Below are 17,607 nucleotides of genomic sequence, written 5' to 3'. Positions count from 1 at the left end.
GAGTTGCCCTTTCAATTATCGGGGGTGACGTATGCATCGTAAAGGTTAGTGTGTGCTCTGGATCGAGCTCCCTGTCAGTCTGCACATGTCACAGACCGAGCACCACCTTGTTTTGGAACCAAACCTCACCACCTTCATTCGAGAGCTTCGGATCAGGACCTCCCCCAATCATCACCGGACCGCCAACCTTCCCCGAGACGAGACGACACTAAAACCTACGCTTCCTACTCGGCCCACACCCCCGGTCGTTAACCCGCTGAATATCGGATCTACGAACGAGCCGTTCCGCCCACACCACACCCTCCCCCCGTCCGTTTGTCGGCGTCCTAGTAGTCGCGTCCCGACGTCTTGCAATGCCGCGAAGGGGGCCACCGACCTCGGGCTACGAGCGGATCGCGCAAGATGCGGAGCTGTCGGATTCGGACGACGATGAGTCGAGCTCCCTTGTGGCTCAACACCAGGCGGCCGGACGGTACGTTCCGATCCAGCCGCGTTCGTCGTCCACCCTCCTCCCTGCCCTGAGCAGCTCCATGCCCAGTTCCGGCCATCACCACCACCATCGGAATAACTCTACTGTCGACATCAAGGTGATCAATGCGCGGCTGGAGAAGTGGGCCGACCAGATTGCAAACAAGTTCAAGTTCAAGAAGGATCGTGGCCCTCATGAGCATCCGCCCCTCGAGATCTTGCACTCGGTCTTTGTACCCCCCGAGGGCTTTCGTGATATTCCTTTCGACAGTAGCCACCACGACCACCAGCCGTCGGACGTGACTGAGGATGCGCAGCTTGCGCGGGAACAGTTCGAGCAGGCTGTGGAATCCGTCAGGACCGCCATCAGCAAGGGGATAGATCCAAAGCTCATCAAACAGGGCTCATCTGGCAGCTATTTCATGCGCGACAGTGACGGTAGGATAGTAGCTGTCTTCAAGCCCAAGGACGAGGAACCGTACGTGACTCTGGTTTCCCGCCATCCCCCCGGGAACATCCTATCCTATCTTATCCTAGTGCACGCGTGTAACTAAGCGCCCCCCGTCGGTGCATGCAGGTACGGAAAGTTGAATCCAAAGATGATGAAGGTAAAGCTGCCCCCACTATTACTTCTTCCCTTCCAATCATCACCGTTGCTATCACTATTGAAAGGCATCAATACTTACGATCGCAGTGGTTACATCGCACGCTGTAGGTCTCCTGCGCCCTCTCTCGGTATATGTTTTTCGTGCTGCATAATACCAGCCGCTAATAATCCGCAGTTTTCCGTGTTTCTTCGGTAGATCTTGGTAAGTTTCCATTCCCCCTTTGTGTGGACAGCAGCTGTTGTGATACCAGACTGATGTAATATCCGTGCAACAGCTTGATACCCAATTTGAGTTATATCTCCGAAGCCGCCGCGTGTCTCCTCGACAGGCAGCTCAAGACATATCTCGTGCCGTACACAGACATTGTACATCTGTCGAGTAAGGCATTTCACTACGATTACTGGGACCGGAGGGCGTTCTACAGGAGACATAAGCCGTTGCCTCCGAAGGTCGGCAGTTTTCAGGTATTCTTGCAGGGTTTTCAAGGTGATTGCGCCCTTTGCCTTTGACATCCAGTGATGATGGTGATGATGATTATGATGAGATGTATGCTGACGGCATTCGTTCAAAAGATGCAAACATATTCCTGAGGAAGCATCCGTGGCCCGATCCATACAACACTGGCTTCCGAACCGATGCCGCACCAAAGAGGCGGGCACCTTGGAATTATGCGTGCAGGCCCAGTGGGGATGAGGAAAACGATGGTGCCGATGACGATGACGGCGCATCGTGGGCACCCGAAAATGGAAGCGCGAATCGCAGATTCGTGTGGACCGAACAGCTGAAGCAGAATTTCCGTGAGGAGCTAGAGAAGCTGGTGATTTTGGATTACATCATGAGAAACACCGACAGGGGCTTGGATAACTGGATGATCAAGATCGATTATGAAACCGGGGATGTGTCGGTAACGTCTGGGCCGGTGAATTTGAATCTCGCTGCGCCGGCACCTACGCCGTTTGCGAGGCCTGCTTCCACCGACCCCAATACGATGCGCACGGCATCGCCTATGCCGTATCGCGTACAGGAGCCGATGATGGCGTCACGATCTTCCACGCCGCAGCCGGCCAATGCCAATGTTCGACTTGGTGCGATTGACAACTCCCTGGCATTTCCGTGGAAGCACCCGGATCAATGGCGGAGTTTTCCATTTGGATGGCTGTTCCTCCCGGTGTCACTCATCGGCCAGCCGTTCTCGCAGAAAACCAGAGATCACTTCATACCGTTGCTCACGTCAACAAAATGGTGGTCGGAAACACAGACGCTCTTGCGGAAACTGTTCGAGCAGGATGCCGATTTCAAAGAGAGGATGTTTCAGAAACAGCTGGCGGTGCTGAAGGGACAGGCGTTCAATGTGGTTGAAACCCTCAAGGCGATGGATCAAGGTCCGCTGGAGCTGACACGGCGTGCGAGAATGCATGTTTGGGTAAGGGGTTCACGTTCCACTTATCCGAGTAGTGACTGACAGATTCCCCGTAGGACGACGAGATGGAGGTACCCATAGCCGTGCCACTGCGGATGCCATCCTCGGAGGAGCGACGGCGCAACGAGTTGGATCTGGAGAGAGGTCTCGACGAGGACGAGATGGACATCGGCAACGTCGTCTCGTCTGCGCCAACATCTCGCGAGCACGATCTGCTCGGTCTCTCAATGTCACCGCGATCGCAGCTGCCCAGTGCCTTACGCCTTGGCATATCGCGCGCCCAGTCGTCCCTCGACATGGAGCGCGGCGACGACGGACAAGTAGATTCTGAAGCATCCTCGCTCCACGGTCACAGCAATGGTAATGGCAATGGTATTCGCTCAGGCGCCCAGAGCACAAAATCGGAGCCACACGGATACCCACGTCCGAACCACCGCAGCCGTGTCAGCTACGATTCGGGGATGGTTACCCGGGGAGGGCGCGTCGGGAAAGCGTGGGATGTAGGCCGCCCCGCGAGACGGGGATCACACACTTTTGGCTTTCCAACAAATCTCTACAACGACGATGATGTGGAGGGGGATCTGGGGTACTCGGCGGTTACGGGGAGTGAGGGTGCACGGAGACGGGTGATTGCGGAGAGATTGGAGGCGGTCAAGAGTCGGAATCCAGTTTTTACTTGGTGTTAGAAATGAAGTTTTGGTTCTGTCAGCGGTAGGGGAGTGTTTGGTATCATATCTGGGGCGTACACAGGGAGGGGGGGAAATATCTACAAATATTCTGACTTTTTATCTTTCTTTTCTTTCTTATTTTTCTCCGATGAAAATATAACTTTGTTTTGTGCACCGCCACAGTAGCACAAGCCACGTCCAGGGTTGTTTCAGGGATTTCCCGGATAACAACTCTAGTTACCTGCGAAGTGGTGTGACGTGCTAACCCACTTCATCGCCCTTCCGCCTTTCTCCTCCTCCTCCTGCTCCGCAAGACCCATCTCCACTCAACACCCCCAATCCAACTCAGCAAACCTCACTTACTCCGCCACACTCACATCATCACCATGCACCCATCTCTCATCCTCCGCAACTCTGCTGGATCCGCTGCGCTGAAGCAGGGCGCAAAGCGCGATCCCGAACTCTACGTACGACCCAACATCCGATAACCCGTGGTGGGAGGATGGGAGGGGGGAGGGACCGGGCCAACAACGAACCCAACCCAACGCCCTGCGCCCCACCCACCCACCCACCCGCGGGGACAACCCATTGAAATCGAGCGCCCAGCACTGACGCCGTGTGTGTAGGTTCTCGCCGCGGTGATGTCTGGCATCTTCGGTGTTGCCGGCTACTACTTCGGTTCGTGCATCCGTCCGACCCTCTTCTGTCCGTCGTCGAGGGAAGGAAGAAAAAAAAATCTTTCGTAATCGCTGGTGCTGATGGATATGCGCTCGACGACAGGAAGCAAGCCCACCTCCGCCACCTCTGAGGATACCGCTATTAAGGTCGCCAACATGCCCTGGCAGGGCTCCTCGCAGAGCGGAAAGTACCAGTACCATCCCGACGGCAACCCCGCCAACGCTCCCAAAGACGCCCCGAGCGCGCTGCACTCCGTCATCGTGCCGAATGTTTCCCTTCCCAAGGTATGTGGATTTGATTGTAAACCCTGGGGAGAGGGTGGGCTCAGTGGGGCGGTGGCTAACCGATTGCGATAAATAGGAGCTCCATGAGAGGTTCAATAAGTACGGCAAGGACGGTTACTAGATGCGTGCGTGTCGGAACTTGGATGGACGACGTGGTGTTTGTGTACTGTAAATTTTTCGCAGATATCCGATGTGCGGCGGCGGCGATGGCGGCAGGGAACGGGATTTATCAAGGCTTCTTTTTCTTTTGACCGGTGCACGGGTTCGTGATGGTGTTGCGAAGTACGTGGGTGGGGCAGTGAAGTGGAGAGAGGGGGGGAGGGGCAAGAAGAGGGGAGGTCGACAGAAGAGTTGCCTGGCCCGGGCGTTGTTTAAGTTTGGCTTACGACATTATGGGCCCGTTGCCTTACGGTATGTATAGGCGTGACGTCGTGTTGAAGCATTGACATCTGATGGTTACCTTTGCTTCGTGGGTGCTGAAACATGCTAGAGCGCAGCGCTACGAGGGCGGGTAGCCACCGTGCCGGTAGGTGTTTGGGTGCCGCCGCCACTTCCAGTAGATACAGGAAAGCCGTCTTGCCCACGAGTGATCCATCGATCAAAATTGCCCATCCTCTCTGCCGTACGGAGCCAGCGCAGTCGAGTTGTGGAACGCATCCGATCCCGAGCGCACTCCGTCAGCCAACGAGAACCGGAATTTGGCTTGGCAACGTTAGAGCAGTTACCCGCCGGGAGGAAGACGTCAGCCTGCTGCGCCCAGCTAGAATACTCTAGTCAGTGGAGGACCTATCCGGCTTCCTGCATCGCGCGCATAACACACTTGAGATCCACAAACGAACCAACCGTCTCTCCACAAACCACCGCATCGGATCACCAACCTCCAACTACTACGCACCCAGAAAGAAGCCTTTGAAGTACCGAAAACAAAATGGGGGCTTTGCTCTCCATTCCGTTCCTGGCCGTGCCCAGTATCACGACTGTTAGTTCCCGGGTTGCGACGGAAGATATCTCGGAGCGCCACTGACCGACTATACGTGCACAGGTTGGCTCGTTCGTCGCGTCGTGTTGCGGCGCTGCAGCGTGTTCGGCCATATGTAGCGCTTGCGGGAAGTGTCAGGGCAGGTGCGTAGAATCGCGATGCGGTGGGGACGTTGGAGAGTTGTGGGCTGACCATGTGGATGAATAGCATGGCTACGAGAATCACCTATGCCTGTACGGCCCCCATTCTTTACGGCTCACGTCGCTGATTTCGCTGATTTCGCTGACTCTGCCGTTCTGTAGTGTTGTTCCTCGTCAACAGTATCCTATCGTGGATCATGCTCACGCCCTGGGCGATCAAAAAGATCGAGCACCTCACGCTGGACACACTTCCGATCAGCTGTTTCGGCGAGCAGTGCTGGGGCTTCGTTTCGGTACACCGCATCAACTTCGCACTCGGCGTTTTCCACTCGGTTCTAGCGGTTCTACTCCTCGGCGTTCGGAACTCGAGGAGTGGTCGCGCGGCTATTCAGAATGGTTACTGGGGACCGAAGATCATGGCGTGGCTGCTGCTGATCGTCCTCACATTCTTGATCCCCGAGAAGTTCTTTATCGTCTGGGGCAACTACTTTGCGCTGGTCGGCGCTATGCTGTTCTTGCTGCTCGGTCTGGTGCTGCTCGTGGATCTGGCGCATAGCTGGGCTGAGACGTGCTTGGCTAAGATCATGGAGAACGACGATTCGCGCATCTGGCGCGGCATCCTGATCGGCAGCACGCTGGGAATGTACATGGGTGGTTTCGTGCTGACGATAGTGATGTACGTCTTCTTCGCCGGCGAAGGATGCAAGATGAACCAGGCCGCCATCACCGTCAACCTCCTCCTCTTCCTGATCGTCTCGTTCATCTCGGTCCACCCGACGATCCAGGAATACAACCCCACCGCTGGGCTGGCTCAGTCGGCCATGGTCGCAGTCTACTGCTCCTACCTCACCATGTCCGCCGTGTCGATGGAACCCGACGACCGCCAGTGCAACCCGCTCCTCCGTGCGCGCGGCACCCGCACCGCCTCCATCGTCCTCGGCGCAATCGTAACCCTCCTCACGATCGCCTACACGACCACCCGCGCCGCGACCCAAGCCCCCGCCCTCGGCCGATCCTCGTCTCCATCCAACGGCGGCTACTCAGCGCTCGACGCCGGCGACAACGAACACAGCCTCATCTCGACGGAGCCGACGCGCGCGCAGATGCGGCAGGAAGCGCTTCGCTCCGCCGTCGAGTCCGGTGCGCTCCCCGCCTCCGCCCTCGACGAGGACACCGACGACGAGGATGACAACAACAGCCGCTCCGGCGACGACGAAAAGGGCGGCACGCAGTACTCGTACTCGTTCTTCCACATCATCTTTGTTCTCGCGACCGCTTGGACCGCGACACTGCTCACGATGAGCATCGAGCCTGGAAAGGGCGACGAGGAGGGCTTCACTCCCGTCGGAAGAACTTATGCTGCCTCCTGGGTCAAGATCATCTCCGCCTGGGTCTGCTATGCGATCTACATCTGGACCCTTGTTGCCCCGTGGTTGTTTCCCGATCGGTTCGATTACTAGAGTTCCGTAGCAGTAGATGCTTGGGCTTTGGACGAGGACTGGCAATTGAGAGTGGCGTTTTTCTTCTTTGCGTCAGCGATTGTTTTGTTTTGCTTTGGCTTGGTCGTTGTTGTAATGCTTGTGCTTGTGCTTGTGCTTGTGCTTGTGCGTGTGCTCACTGCTCGTATGTCTGCTTGTTTGCTTTAAATGGGATTGTGCGATATTCTGGGAACTGGACGTACCTACTATATCCTACTATATGCAACTGATGAGATGATGAATGGCCCCACTTTACGCAAATGCTTCACCCACCTGCGGTGGTGATTGTTCCAGATTGGCAGATGGATCGTACGACGATGTCGTACTCCGGCTGCACCGGTAGGTCAATCGCATGGCCGAATAGTCCGCCATAGACAGGCGTGAGGTTCAATTGATACCTGACAGCTGTTGGTACATATGGTAATCATACTGACACCTGTTGGTACAAAGCACAATGTATCCAGTTGAAACACGATAGTGACAGCGGACGATTTCACTAGAGCCGGTTTTCCAAGCTTTGGTTCTCCAAGTTTAGCTGTTGTGTAGGTAGCTTCTCTAATGTGTATGATAGTAGAGTACAAGCCGCCGTACCCCGCACAGTGCAAATTGCAAGTTGCAAGTTGCAGCTACCTAGCTATTCGGTAGATAGCTCTAACGATCACTAGGCCGGCGAGTGATATCCCACATAATCACCTCTTGCTAGTGTGGTCTTATCTAGAATAACTCATACTGCTATCACCTTCGACTACGATATTACTACGATATTACATACCACGAGGCCGAACGAAGGCATCGGGGGTATACTAATTCACGTGCCGCCATAACTGGCTGGAGTATGTCGATTCCAACCTACATACTCAATAATCGTGAGAAATACACTCTTAGTGTGCAGACTTGAAGAGCCATAGAAATGATATCCACTACATACCGGTCGGAAAGTCTGAGTAAACACATACCTACGCTGGAGGGATGGTTTCTGGGCTAAGTACTTGGAGTGGACTCATGTTCCATCGGCTCGGTACGTACTTATTCCAACCGCAGAGTATTGTCTAGTTGAGCTCAAGCTTTCCATCATGTAATAACCCACCGTTGCCATACCGACAGCGCCTTTGCCGAAAATCCCGGCTGCCCGGGGGCGTCTATGGGGCCCGCCATATCCACATACCCGACGACGGTAGCATACAGCACTTTCCACGGGCCCTGCGTATCCTCGGACTCCGACTCCGTCTCAAAGTGGTGAAGTCCAGCACCGACCATCAAGTCCGGCATCTCCCACACGTCGACGTCCTCCTCCCTCTCGATCTCCACGATGGCCGCACCATTCAGACTCCCGAAAACTATCCCCGAGCTCCGCGATAGCTGCAGTGAGTTTCCCCCCGAAACTGGATCGATTATGTTAAACGCCTTGAAGCGCGCGCCTGTGGAATCGTCGTGGAATATGAACGAGCCTGTTACTGTTACCGTTACCGTGGTCTCGCCCTGGTCGTGCAGCAGAAACCCCGGGTAGACGATATTCAGCCCGTTGGGCGTGCAGCTGCCCCACTGGCTCGGCGTGACGGTGAGGGTGTTTGCGTGTCTGAGCAGCGAGGCTGGCGCCCAGCGGAAGGGGGCGTGCAGCAGTTTGCGGGTCGATGGGTCGAATACGACGTCGGCGGAGAGTTTGCCCATCATCTGGTAGAGCGCCTGGAATTTCTGCGGGATTGTCGGCTGCTGTAGGATAGCAGAGACGTCGAGTTGCATGATGATTGCGAGGATCAAGGGCTCGTCGTCCAGCTTGCTGGTGGTCCGGCTGGCTACCGCGTTCCAGATCAGTGTGAAGGAGGAGGTGGCGGCTTGGAGCGCGCGGAGGGACGGTATGCGCCGGAGTAGCTCGGAGTAAGCTCGCTCGTAGAGGTGCGCACTGATGAATTCACTCTCTTGGAGTTGGAAACGGCCGTCTCCGACACCAAGGTGGTAGGCGAAGGAGGCGAGAGAGTCGTAATTCAGGGTTCCGTCCGCCATTTGGAAGAATAGCATCCGGCCGTTGAGGTTGGCAAGATCCTCAAGCGCGCACGCCGCCTCTTGGTACGTCCAGAGTCGCTGCATCCATCCACTACAGACTATTCGGAGCGTGAGCTCAAGGAAGGAGGTGCGCGAAGATCGTATCTTCTCCAGCTCCCGATCGAGGACGAGGATTGATGTTGCCTCCAGGAAGGTACGGCCAAGGAGGGTGATTGCTTTCTTGCGGTATTCCTTCAGTTCGGGCTGCACGGGGATGCAGAGCGTGTCCATCCATAAGGAGGGAGACTGATGTCGAGATGCCGCTGAGATCTGACTCCGGAGCCGGAGGAGTTGGCAACGGGGAAGGGAGTTGCTATGGGGGTTACCCATACCATGCATCCCTGGGCTCCGTTAGAAATATGCACTCGCAGAAGGATGTCGGTGCACTTACAGACGTGTGAGATGCAGACATATGGTCCTTCATCGACAACAGTTAATTGAAGATCGTCAGAGATCGCGATTCTCGGTATGCCTCCACGCTTCAGCACTGCTGCGAGTTGTTCGCCGTCCACCGAAACCAGATCGCCGCAAGTGCCACTACAGTCCGAATAATGCACACTCCTGTAGCCCGCCTCATCGCCGACATGATCAGCTTTACAGACCAAATCATTACACTCGCCGTGATTCGCCTGTGCAAGCAAAGGCCGTTCCAGACTATTCGCAAAAACAAGGTAGCTCGTGTCGAGCTCGCCCAACCGCCTGGTCTGGCTTCTACACCACCCCTTTGCCTCGAGCGCTTTGCTCTCGATCTCCTTCACTCGCTTTTCGGGATTGAAATGGGTCCCGTGCAAGTACCGCTTATCCTCCCGCACCCCATCGGGAGAGGGCGCAGAAAGCTCATTGGTGATCTCCGGAGGATGGTAGCTAAGCGACAACACCACCGCCTTCTGCAAAACCTCAATCGACAAAAGCACGCGATAATCTCTCGGCTCCGCAACATTCCGATCCGGCCCCGGAGTCTGCTCTGTGCGCGGATACAGCAAGAATGTCGAGCGTACAACCGTGAGCTGCCGCAGGGCGGCCAGTACACGCTCCAGGTTCCCTTTCTGCCGTTGAGGATGTTGCCTGCCGAGCGCAGAGAACCACCCGAGAGCAAGCCCATTCACTGCCGCCGTCGACACGCTCTGCCCGCCGTCCACGAGAAAGTCCGCTTCGATATCAATGGGGAACTCACACGCCGCGGAGACCTCCCCAAGCATGCCGAAGAACAACCATGCTTGCAAGAAGCACACCTTCTCGCTATTGGAAGAAAAGCCCCCATCCGCCCGGAAGATCAGCTGCGATCGGAAACTGCCATGTGTTGCGCAGTACGTCCCCGGCGATTCCGTGCACGCGGCCTCACACGGATCGGACGGTTGTAGGCGCCATCCCTGGCGGACCGCAAAGCCCGCGAAGCCGAGATTGTCGTAGTGGATGCCATACTCCTTGCAGAGGTTCGGTGCCGTGAACGGTATGAACTCGGGACGGGTCGGGGCTATTCTTGTGGGTTGCGGGAGGCGGGCCCTGTCCGGATCGCTCGACCGCCGGAGTTTCTTTTTTGCCGGAGGTTCATCGCTCTCCGCTGCCGCATCCATCACTACCACCGCCCCTCTTCCCCCATCCTCTTCCTCCCCTTTCACTGTTTGTAGAGTCTGCTCGAGATCGGTGGTGTCGGCCAGGGCCTGCTGGGCTAGTACCGGATCGGCGGGGGTAGAGCTCTCTGCAGCTCCCACTCCGGCTGTGTGGTTCTGTGGAGCATCAGATACGCCTCTATGTATGTACCGAACGGCAGCGGTCCCGGCTCACTTACTCGAGCTTGCGAGGACATAGCTAGCTGTGGTCGAGGATGGCGTAGTTGTGATGTCCGGTGGGGTAACTATCACCGGCGGGATGTGGATTGGAAGCTCTCCTTACATATGTACGGGCGCGAAGCTGATGGATCACGGATAGACGCCAGCTCCACCGCCCCGGTCATTTGCCAAGCACTGGAGAATCCTACGCCGTAACTGTACGCAAACAATTTTACAGAGCATCCACTATCTATTTGAGTTGTATATGGGCTACCTAACCATTCTAGATTATGTGTGGCTGGAGCACGCTGTGAGTGGTGAAGGCGGCGTTTTTTTGTTTTATTTTGTTCAATCATCATAGCATTCGACCATAATATTACTAGATCATGACTGAGTACAAACTCCATTTCCCTACCCACCATCGTTTTGTCGAGTCGGCGCAAGGAAATCGATTGAATTGGCCATCCAACTAAGTACCTTCAAAGCTCAAACGATTCGAATATCTAGAACGAGCCCATACTATAGTGTGAAGGACCACCGTACCGTACTCGACGCTCGCTCGTTCCATAAACCCGTCTTACCGTCCCAGGTGTGCCACTACCACATCCAACAAGAAGAGAAAAACTTGCTATGTACGTCGCCTGAAGGCTGAGGGGATACAACCGCCAAACTACCAGTATGTTAAACAATTGAAGCGCCCGGAATTCCGAGTGACATCTATGATTGCAGCCTGCGCGGCGAGATGCTGTACATACCACTCTACATAGCGGAAGGCGTGTTGCCCGTGGTCTGTGGCGCTGGCTACTCACTCATATGAGCTCCGCTACGAGGCTATTATTCGGTATCTCCGCCAATTCAAACGGCCAAATCGTAGCCCAGCTGTGGAATCGGACGGCGATGGTACCATACTTAAATCCAGTGCCTCTATAGTAGAGTAGCTGCTAGGTAGGTAGCTACTCAGTACTATGTAGGTAGTTAGCTACTCAGTACTATGTAGGTAGTTAGAAGACGACACGCCTCGGATATTTACATCAAGGCTTCTGGGCTCCAGGGGGTACGAGTCGAGATGGTTTCCGATATATTTGAGTCCCCTCGAGACTCCGGAGCCGGGCGAGTGACAGGATATGAGCATTTCCGGCTCAAGAGTCAAGAGTGGGAACGACGGTTCGGACCCCGACCACGGATACCTAGGAGACCGAAGACGTTGTTTTTTCTTCTTTTAGTTGGCGATTGTTTTGTCTGTATATGTTGGCTGCGATGTTAGACATACCTAGCCGTTGCTGGCTGCGGGGGACCGGGGGTTCGACCGGGACGGGTCGCAAGTCACGTGCGATGCCTTCAATCATAGTCTGGAGCGATTAGTGATGGTAGTATGGTACACATCAGTGCGCGTCTGTCGGAAGTTGGAACGGGAGTGTGCGTTTTCAGGACTGTGCGGAAATGCGATGGACAGGAGGCGAAGCTTGAATTGCTGGCACCCTACTCTAGTTATGTAGGTATGCATATCTGTTGTCATCAGGCACTGGGAAACGCGACATGTCGAGGTGGTAAATCTGGTGATGGATCTGTATTTTACAATGTTACATGCGTAGCTACATGGTGTTTTCAGTTGCGATGGTCGTTGGCAGTTGACTTGTTGACAGTCATCTCCCCCTGGAAACTCCGAGCTCGGCAGATGGACGTATCCCACCATGTCTCCGGCCCCATCCGAAACTTCGCCAATGTCCGCGTGAGTTCAGACATCACCGGATGGCGGGATGGCGGGGGTGAGCCTGAACGAAGGGCACGGGATGCTCTCTTTCTCTAGGTATTTTCTCCAGCTCTTGCTCTTGCAGTGCGGGGGAATGGATTCCAGAACGAAAAAGAAAGAAAGAAAGCTTCAACTCGGTCGGCGCTGTCGCAGCTGCCGGGGGAGGAACGGACGTCCGCAGCGGTATGATACACGGACTGCATAGCACCGGTACGTAACCAAGTACTCTAGTGGGAACTTGGGGAAGTTGTGATGTGCGGAGTCCGGGCTGTCCCCTCTCCTCTTGCGTAACTATTACGACAGGACCCTGCGTCTGCCATCTCAAGAATGCGCACTGCACCGTGGCTGCTCTAGCTGCAGCATGTACTATGATGTTCTGTGTGATCTGTATGATCTGTATGTAAGTCGTCGGGTCGCCGGGACGACCGGCTGTGGCCGTACATGAGCAAGTAGCAAGCAAAGGAAAATAAAAAGTCTGATTAGGCTATGTAATCTGGAAGGGGAGTGCCGTGGACACTGGACTGAAGAACTGCAGCGTGCGCTTATCTTGCGTCCATCTCTGTGCTCGCTATGTGAGTAGCCAGGTGCCCTGGAGCTGCGACAGGGCAGGTCTACAAAAGCTACAGCTCCCCCCCCACCTCTCTCCCCTAGTCAATCTCCGCACAACACGAACGACAGACAGACGATGGCGCGCACTCGGGAACAACAACTCCACGCCGCGCGCGTGGTGAGCTTGGTGGCTTCCATGGCCATTTCGTTGGCGGCGGGGACGAATGTACGCTCGCTCTCTCTTGTGGGAATGTGGGGGGTGGTGGTGGTGGATAGGAGATGGGGGATGGGGATGGGATAGGAGATGCGAGACGGGGGCTGATGCAAAATAGTACGCCTACTCGGCCTACGCACCACAACTGGCCGAACGACTGGCGCTGAGCGCGACGGAGAGTAATCTGATCGTGAGTACTGTCACGCGGACGCGGTGCGAGATGGGAGCGGAAGGGGGCTGATTGTGGGACGTGGACGGTTAGGGGACTTTTGGGAATCTCGGTGAGTGCGCTGGCGGGGGAGCTTAAGGGGGGAGTGTGGAGTGTGGAGTGTGGAGTGTGGAGTGTGGAGTGTGGAGTGTGGAGTGTGGAGTGTGGAGTGTGGAGTGTGGGTTGGAGAGTGCGGAGTGCTGAGTGAAGAGCGCAGAGTGCTAACGGCTATGCGTGTAGGAATGTACCTCTCCGGTATGCATCGATCGACTACTCCCGGCCACGGCTGCGGGTGCGAGGAAAGCGGACGTTGACGAGTGCCGTAGGAATCCCGAGCGGAATGCTGGTCGACAACAAGGGCCCGCGTCCGCCGATGCTGATCGGCGCCGTCTGTCTGTTTTTGGGATATTTTCCTATTCACCTAGGTACGTCGTCGGCGGAGAAGAGAGGCTATGGGCAGAGGGCTGATACGGTGTGGAGGGTAGCGATGTTGAATGGCGAGGGATACATGAGCATTCCTGCGCTCTGCTTCTTCTCCACCTTGACGGGGGTAGGGAGTTGTTGCGCTTTTGGGGGGGCGCTAAAGATGGGTGAGCTCTCCCGTCCGAAGTCTGGTGCGACGGAGGCTGACGGCTGGAAGCGGCCCTCAACTGGCCCGGACACCGCGGTACGGCCACAGCCCTCCCGCTCGCCGCATTCGGCCTCAGCGCCTTCTTCTTCTCGTGTCTATCCTCCTGGCTCTTTCCCGGCAACACGGACTCATTCCTCCTCATGCTGGCCATCGCTACGAGCGGCATCGTCGTAGTCGCATTCTTCTTCTGCCGCATTGTGCCGGTGCCGGGATCCTACGCCGCTGTCCCGAGTCACGACCCCGAGGCAGCCGCCAGCAGACTGCATCTCCACCGCACAAAGTCCGGAGAGAGCGGACACTCGGGACGGTACGCCGATGATGATTCGCTAGGTACAGCCCAAGACCATCCCCAACTGCCAGCCCTCATTGTCATTCCCAACCCCGACCCGATCCCGGACGAGGAGTCGTCGCTGTTTTCAAAATCCACATCGTCCTCGACATCGAGTGATGAGAACATCCGGGATGCCGAGAGTATTCGTAGTACTAGGGACGCACATAGTGACTCGGGTGTCGGTGTTGCTCACCATGTAGATATTCGAGGATGGGCGCTCGTGCGGAGCTCGGAATTTTGGTTGATATTTACCATGCTGGGAGCACTTACCGGAGTCGGGTTGATGACCATCAAGTGGGTTCTCTCGTTGGGATGGAGCGGGAGTGTGTGTGCTGATGAGAACAGCAACATCGGTCACAACGCGCAAGCCCTCTGGAACGTGTACGACCCCTCCAAAGGCGCTGATTTCGTCCAAGCCCGACAGTCACTGCACGTCTCGATCATCTCCATCGGATCTTGCACGGGGCGCATACTCAGCGGTTCGTCCCCTCCACCCTCTCCCCCAAATTCCACTCTAACTTGCGCAGGCATATCCTCCGACGTCCTGATCAGAAAGTTCGGCACGCAGCGCCTCTGGCTCATCATCTTCAGCTCGTTGCTCTTTTTCATCGCGCAACTCGCGGCATTGAACATCAGCAACCCCGTGCACCTCTGGGCAGTGTCCACCCTGACAGGGCTGGGGTACGGCTTCCTCTTCGGCGTGATGCCCACAATCGTCAGCGAGGCCTTCGGTGTCCACGGCCTGTCCACTAATTGGGGGACCATGACGATCGCCGCCGTCATCTCGGGGAACACGCTGAATCTGTTCTACGGCAAGGTGTTTGACGACCACAGTGTCCGCGACGACCAAGGACGCAGGTGGTGCAGCAGCGGATTGGAGTGCTATCGGAATGCGTATTGGATCTCTACCCTCGTGGTGATTCTGGGCTTTGCGGTTACTGTGGTAGGGTTGCTCAGGCACAGGGGCAGGGGGAAGGCGTGATTGATAGTGGGTGATTTCTTTGGATCTTGTTTTGGTTTTGTGCGCTTTTGGATAGATGGTGGGGTTTGCGATAGATGTGATACCATTGCTGTTATACTGGTTGATTTGGTTTACTACTGCGTACTTGTTTGTGTAGCTGGCGGAATAGAGAGAACATTAATTGCTTGCAAATACTGAAGGAATGGGGGAATACTAAAACTAATAGACTGTCCCCAAGACCAGACGAGTGACATCTCCTGCAACCTACGCCTTCCTCTCATCCAACTCATTCCCACCCTCCGGCTGCCCCTCGTCCTCCACCTCCTGCTGCCCCTCGTCCTCCACCTCCACCTTCCTCCCTCCCCCAATAATCACCCCCTTCTCCTCCGTCTCGACATCCCGCAGCTTCAAGCTCTTCATACACAGCGCCATCGGCCACAGCGGCGCACACACACACAGCGCGATGATCAGCAGCGTGCGCATCGTCTCATCGTAGGCCCTCCCAATGGCCACCCTCGTCTCCCCACCCATGGGGAACGCCTTCGCTACAGTAAAATCCCCAAAGATATTCTCCAGCATCCCCATGCTCTCCTCGGGGAGATACGCCACCAGCTTCGCATGCAGCAGGCGACTCCACACAGCGCCGCTCACGGCACTGCCCACCGCGCCGCCCAGCGACACCGTAGTCAGGAACACGGCGGTCGCGCACGCCACGTCTCCACTGCCCACACTCGCCTGGATCCCCAGCTGCGTGGGAACATTGATCAATCCACCACCCACCCCGACAAGGACCTGCACTATTACCACAGCCGCAGTACTCGCCTCCCTCGTGCGAAACCTCAGCATGAGGCCTATACCCGTTGTATACGCCGCCACCCCCACCAACAGAATCCGCTTATACTCTCCCACGCGCTTAATCACCGCACCTGCCCCCAGCACCGCAACCGTGCACGCAAACGAGAATATATGTACGATATGCCCCGCGGCGACGGGGCCATGATCGCGTGCCACAACCAGGTACGAAAAGAAGTAAGGCTGGACCGACAGGAAGAACGCAGCGAAGTAGAAGAGGCCGAGCGTGCACCCCGCCACCACCGTGCGGTTCTTGAACAGCTCCAGCGGCACGATGGGGTGCGGCGCGCGCGACTCCCACACGGGGAACAGCAGCAGCGCCACCCCGCCGATGACGAAGCAGGCGATGATCCCCGGCTGGTTCCAGCCGCTGCCGCCCTGTCGCAGCGTCAGCGGCGCCAGCAGCAGCGCGAACCCCGCGGTAAGCAGGAGCATCCCGCCCACGTCCAGCTCGGTGGCGAGGCGGCGCGCGCCCGCCCAGCACCCGCCGCCGCGCCACGGGTATGTGATGCGCGCGCCCGCCCGCCGCGCCTTCCGCTCGCTCGCCCACAAGCACCAGAATAGCGGCGCGGAGCACACGGGCGTGATGAGCGCCCACATGCCGTATGCCCAGCGCCAGGCGCCGCGCGTGGCGAGGGGCCCGCCGATCACGGGGCCGAGCCAGACGGTCGCGAGGAAGGGGACGTCTGGCAGCGAGCTCATCAGCGCGCGGTTTAGGAGGTCAGAGGTGTCTGCTATGAACACTTGCTGCAGCATCCGTAAGGATGTGTTGCCGGCCGCGTCGAAGACTTTGGCTAAAGTGTACGCGGCGATGGATCCGCTGCTTGCGGTCAGGGCTGCGCCGAGGATGTACAGTGTTATGGCGAGAGTGAACGCTTCGGTCCGCCCGAAGACGTCGGAGAACTTGGCGATGGGTGGCTGCATCACCGCGTTGAGGATGTTAGTTATTACGGCGACGGTGGAGAGCAGCGAGTGAGAGTTGAAGGACGACGTGGCGAAGGAGACGAGGTTGTTGGTCGTTTGCTGGTCCAAGGAGGTCGAGATGCACATCAGGAACATTCTGTCCCGTCTGCATCAGTACTGCACGGGAGGGAGGGGGGGGGGGGGGGGGGGGGGGGGGGGGGGGGGACTACCCAGCGTATGCTATCCAGAGCGACCGCCGAGTCCACGTCCTGCTGATGGCCTGGGCCTTGAGCACGCCGGCTTGGGGTTGCGGCCCACGCTCAGGGTCGGTGGGTGCCATTACTGATGAAGATGTTGGAGGATGGGAGCATTTGGTTTTGGTTTTGATTTAAGACTGTGAGGGCGGGGGCAGTGGGAAGTAGAGTTAAGCTTTCCTTGGGGACAGCTGGCTCTTGCAGCTTGACTTTTGCACATACTTCATGGCGTAGGTTAGAGTATTCTGACGATGGGCATGGTGTGTCACTCGTCAGGTCTGTGGCAGGGGGCCGATGGTGATGATGGACCATGGGGGAGACACTCAAGAGTCACCAGCAGGGACAGCGCCGAGTACCCTGCGTAGAATCCGAGAGGACTCTATCGATAGCTATGTAATCACTCGGACCATTCGATCCCACGG

General features: G+C 56.6%; 6 protein-coding genes across 6 annotated transcripts; 4 read left to right on the top strand and 2 right to left on the bottom strand.

The window, feature by feature from the left end:
* The first annotated feature begins 46 nt into the window (after nt 1-46).
* On the top strand, nt 47-3,366 carry BZA05DRAFT_185781 (phosphatidylinositol 3 and 4-kinase-domain-containing protein). Its single transcript, XM_051479352.1, has 7 exons — nt 47-946; nt 1,046-1,076; nt 1,163-1,179; nt 1,251-1,277; nt 1,351-1,562; nt 1,649-2,499; nt 2,553-3,366. Exons 1-7 carry the CDS (start codon nt 354-356, stop codon nt 3,180-3,182), a joined length of 2,361 nt encoding a protein of 786 aa, XP_051335497.1. The 5' UTR covers nt 47-353; the 3' UTR covers nt 3,183-3,366.
* Nucleotides 3,367-4,428, top strand: BZA05DRAFT_185887 (uncharacterized protein). Its single transcript, XM_051479353.1, has 4 exons — nt 3,367-3,631; nt 3,791-3,842; nt 3,945-4,126; nt 4,203-4,428. The coding sequence occupies exons 1-4, from the start codon at nt 3,551-3,553 to the stop codon at nt 4,245-4,247; spliced, it is 360 nt and encodes a 119-aa protein (XP_051335496.1). The 5' UTR covers nt 3,367-3,550; the 3' UTR covers nt 4,248-4,428.
* Nucleotides 4,429-4,883: 455 nt separating this feature from the next.
* BZA05DRAFT_359467 (serine incorporator/TMS membrane protein) lies at nt 4,884-6,853 on the top strand. Its single transcript, XM_051481468.1, has 4 exons — nt 4,884-5,105; nt 5,169-5,248; nt 5,313-5,338; nt 5,408-6,853. Exons 1-4 carry the CDS (start codon nt 5,055-5,057, stop codon nt 6,703-6,705), a joined length of 1,455 nt encoding a protein of 484 aa, XP_051335495.1. The 5' UTR covers nt 4,884-5,054; the 3' UTR covers nt 6,706-6,853.
* Nucleotides 6,854-7,794: 941 nt separating this feature from the next.
* Nucleotides 7,795-10,570, bottom strand: BZA05DRAFT_448831 (uncharacterized protein; the record flags this gene model as incomplete). The annotated part of the gene is made up of 3 exons (XM_051487293.1): nt 7,795-9,104; nt 9,155-10,490; nt 10,553-10,570. The coding sequence occupies 3 exons, from the start codon at nt 10,568-10,570 to the stop codon at nt 7,795-7,797; spliced, it is 2,664 nt and encodes an 887-aa protein (XP_051335494.1).
* A 2,397-nt stretch (nt 10,571-12,967) lies between these two features.
* Nucleotides 12,968-15,197, top strand: BZA05DRAFT_448830 (major facilitator superfamily domain-containing protein; the record flags this gene model as incomplete). The annotated part of the gene is made up of 9 exons (XM_051487292.1): nt 12,968-13,057; nt 13,164-13,235; nt 13,308-13,326; nt 13,494-13,508; nt 13,580-13,678; nt 13,739-13,843; nt 13,894-14,509; nt 14,561-14,694; nt 14,743-15,197. The coding sequence occupies 9 exons, from the start codon at nt 12,968-12,970 to the stop codon at nt 15,195-15,197; spliced, it is 1,605 nt and encodes a 534-aa protein (XP_051335493.1).
* A 22-nt stretch (nt 15,198-15,219) lies between these two features.
* BZA05DRAFT_461613 (major facilitator superfamily domain-containing protein) lies at nt 15,220-17,375 on the bottom strand. Its single transcript, XM_051487682.1, has 2 exons — nt 17,162-17,375; nt 15,220-17,088 (listed from the first exon to the last, which is right to left on the bottom strand). The coding sequence occupies exons 1-2, from the start codon at nt 17,269-17,271 to the stop codon at nt 15,441-15,443; spliced, it is 1,758 nt and encodes a 585-aa protein (XP_051335492.1). The 5' UTR covers nt 17,272-17,375; the 3' UTR covers nt 15,220-15,440.
* Nucleotides 17,376-17,607: the final 232 nt, after the last annotated feature.

This window comes from Tricharina praecox (assembly GCF_024521635.1).
Source record: "Tricharina praecox strain CBS 144465 chromosome Unknown BZA05scaffold_34, whole genome shotgun sequence".
In the NCBI taxonomy this organism is placed as follows: Eukaryota; Fungi; Ascomycota; class Pezizomycetes; order Pezizales; family Pyronemataceae; genus Tricharina; species Tricharina praecox.
The sequence above is the reverse complement of the archived record's forward strand: the minus strand, read 5'-3'. Positions and strand labels throughout refer to the sequence as shown.

Excerpts from the sequence above, each read along its gene's own strand:
- BZA05DRAFT_461613 (XM_051487682.1), bottom strand. The coding sequence starts at position 17,271 with ATGGCACCCACCGACCCTGAGCGTGGGCCGCAACCCCAAGCCGGCGTG. Across the intron at positions 17,089-17,161 it reads CTCTGGATAGCATACGCTGG|AATGTTCCTGATGTGCATCT; the intron begins GTAGTCCCCCCC and ends CAGACGGGACAG.
- BZA05DRAFT_185781 (XM_051479352.1), top strand. The coding sequence starts at position 354 with ATGCCGCGAAGGGGGCCACCGACCTCGGGCTACGAGCGGATCGCGCAA. Across the intron at positions 947-1,045 it reads AAGCCCAAGGACGAGGAACC|GTACGGAAAGTTGAATCCAA; the intron begins GTACGTGACTCT and ends CGGTGCATGCAG. Across the intron at positions 2,500-2,552 it reads GTGCGAGAATGCATGTTTGG|GACGACGAGATGGAGGTACC; the intron begins GTAAGGGGTTCA and ends GATTCCCCGTAG.
- BZA05DRAFT_185887 (XM_051479353.1), top strand. The coding sequence starts at position 3,551 with ATGCACCCATCTCTCATCCTCCGCAACTCTGCTGGATCCGCTGCGCTG. Across the intron at positions 3,843-3,944 it reads TGTTGCCGGCTACTACTTCG|GAAGCAAGCCCACCTCCGCC; the intron begins GTTCGTGCATCC and ends GCTCGACGACAG. Across the intron at positions 4,127-4,202 it reads CGAATGTTTCCCTTCCCAAG|GAGCTCCATGAGAGGTTCAA; the intron begins GTATGTGGATTT and ends TGCGATAAATAG.
- BZA05DRAFT_359467 (XM_051481468.1), top strand. The coding sequence starts at position 5,055 with ATGGGGGCTTTGCTCTCCATTCCGTTCCTGGCCGTGCCCAGTATCACG. Across the intron at positions 5,106-5,168 it reads CCGTGCCCAGTATCACGACT|GTTGGCTCGTTCGTCGCGTC; the intron begins GTTAGTTCCCGG and ends ATACGTGCACAG. Across the intron at positions 5,339-5,407 it reads TACGAGAATCACCTATGCCT|TGTTGTTCCTCGTCAACAGT; the intron begins GTACGGCCCCCA and ends GCCGTTCTGTAG.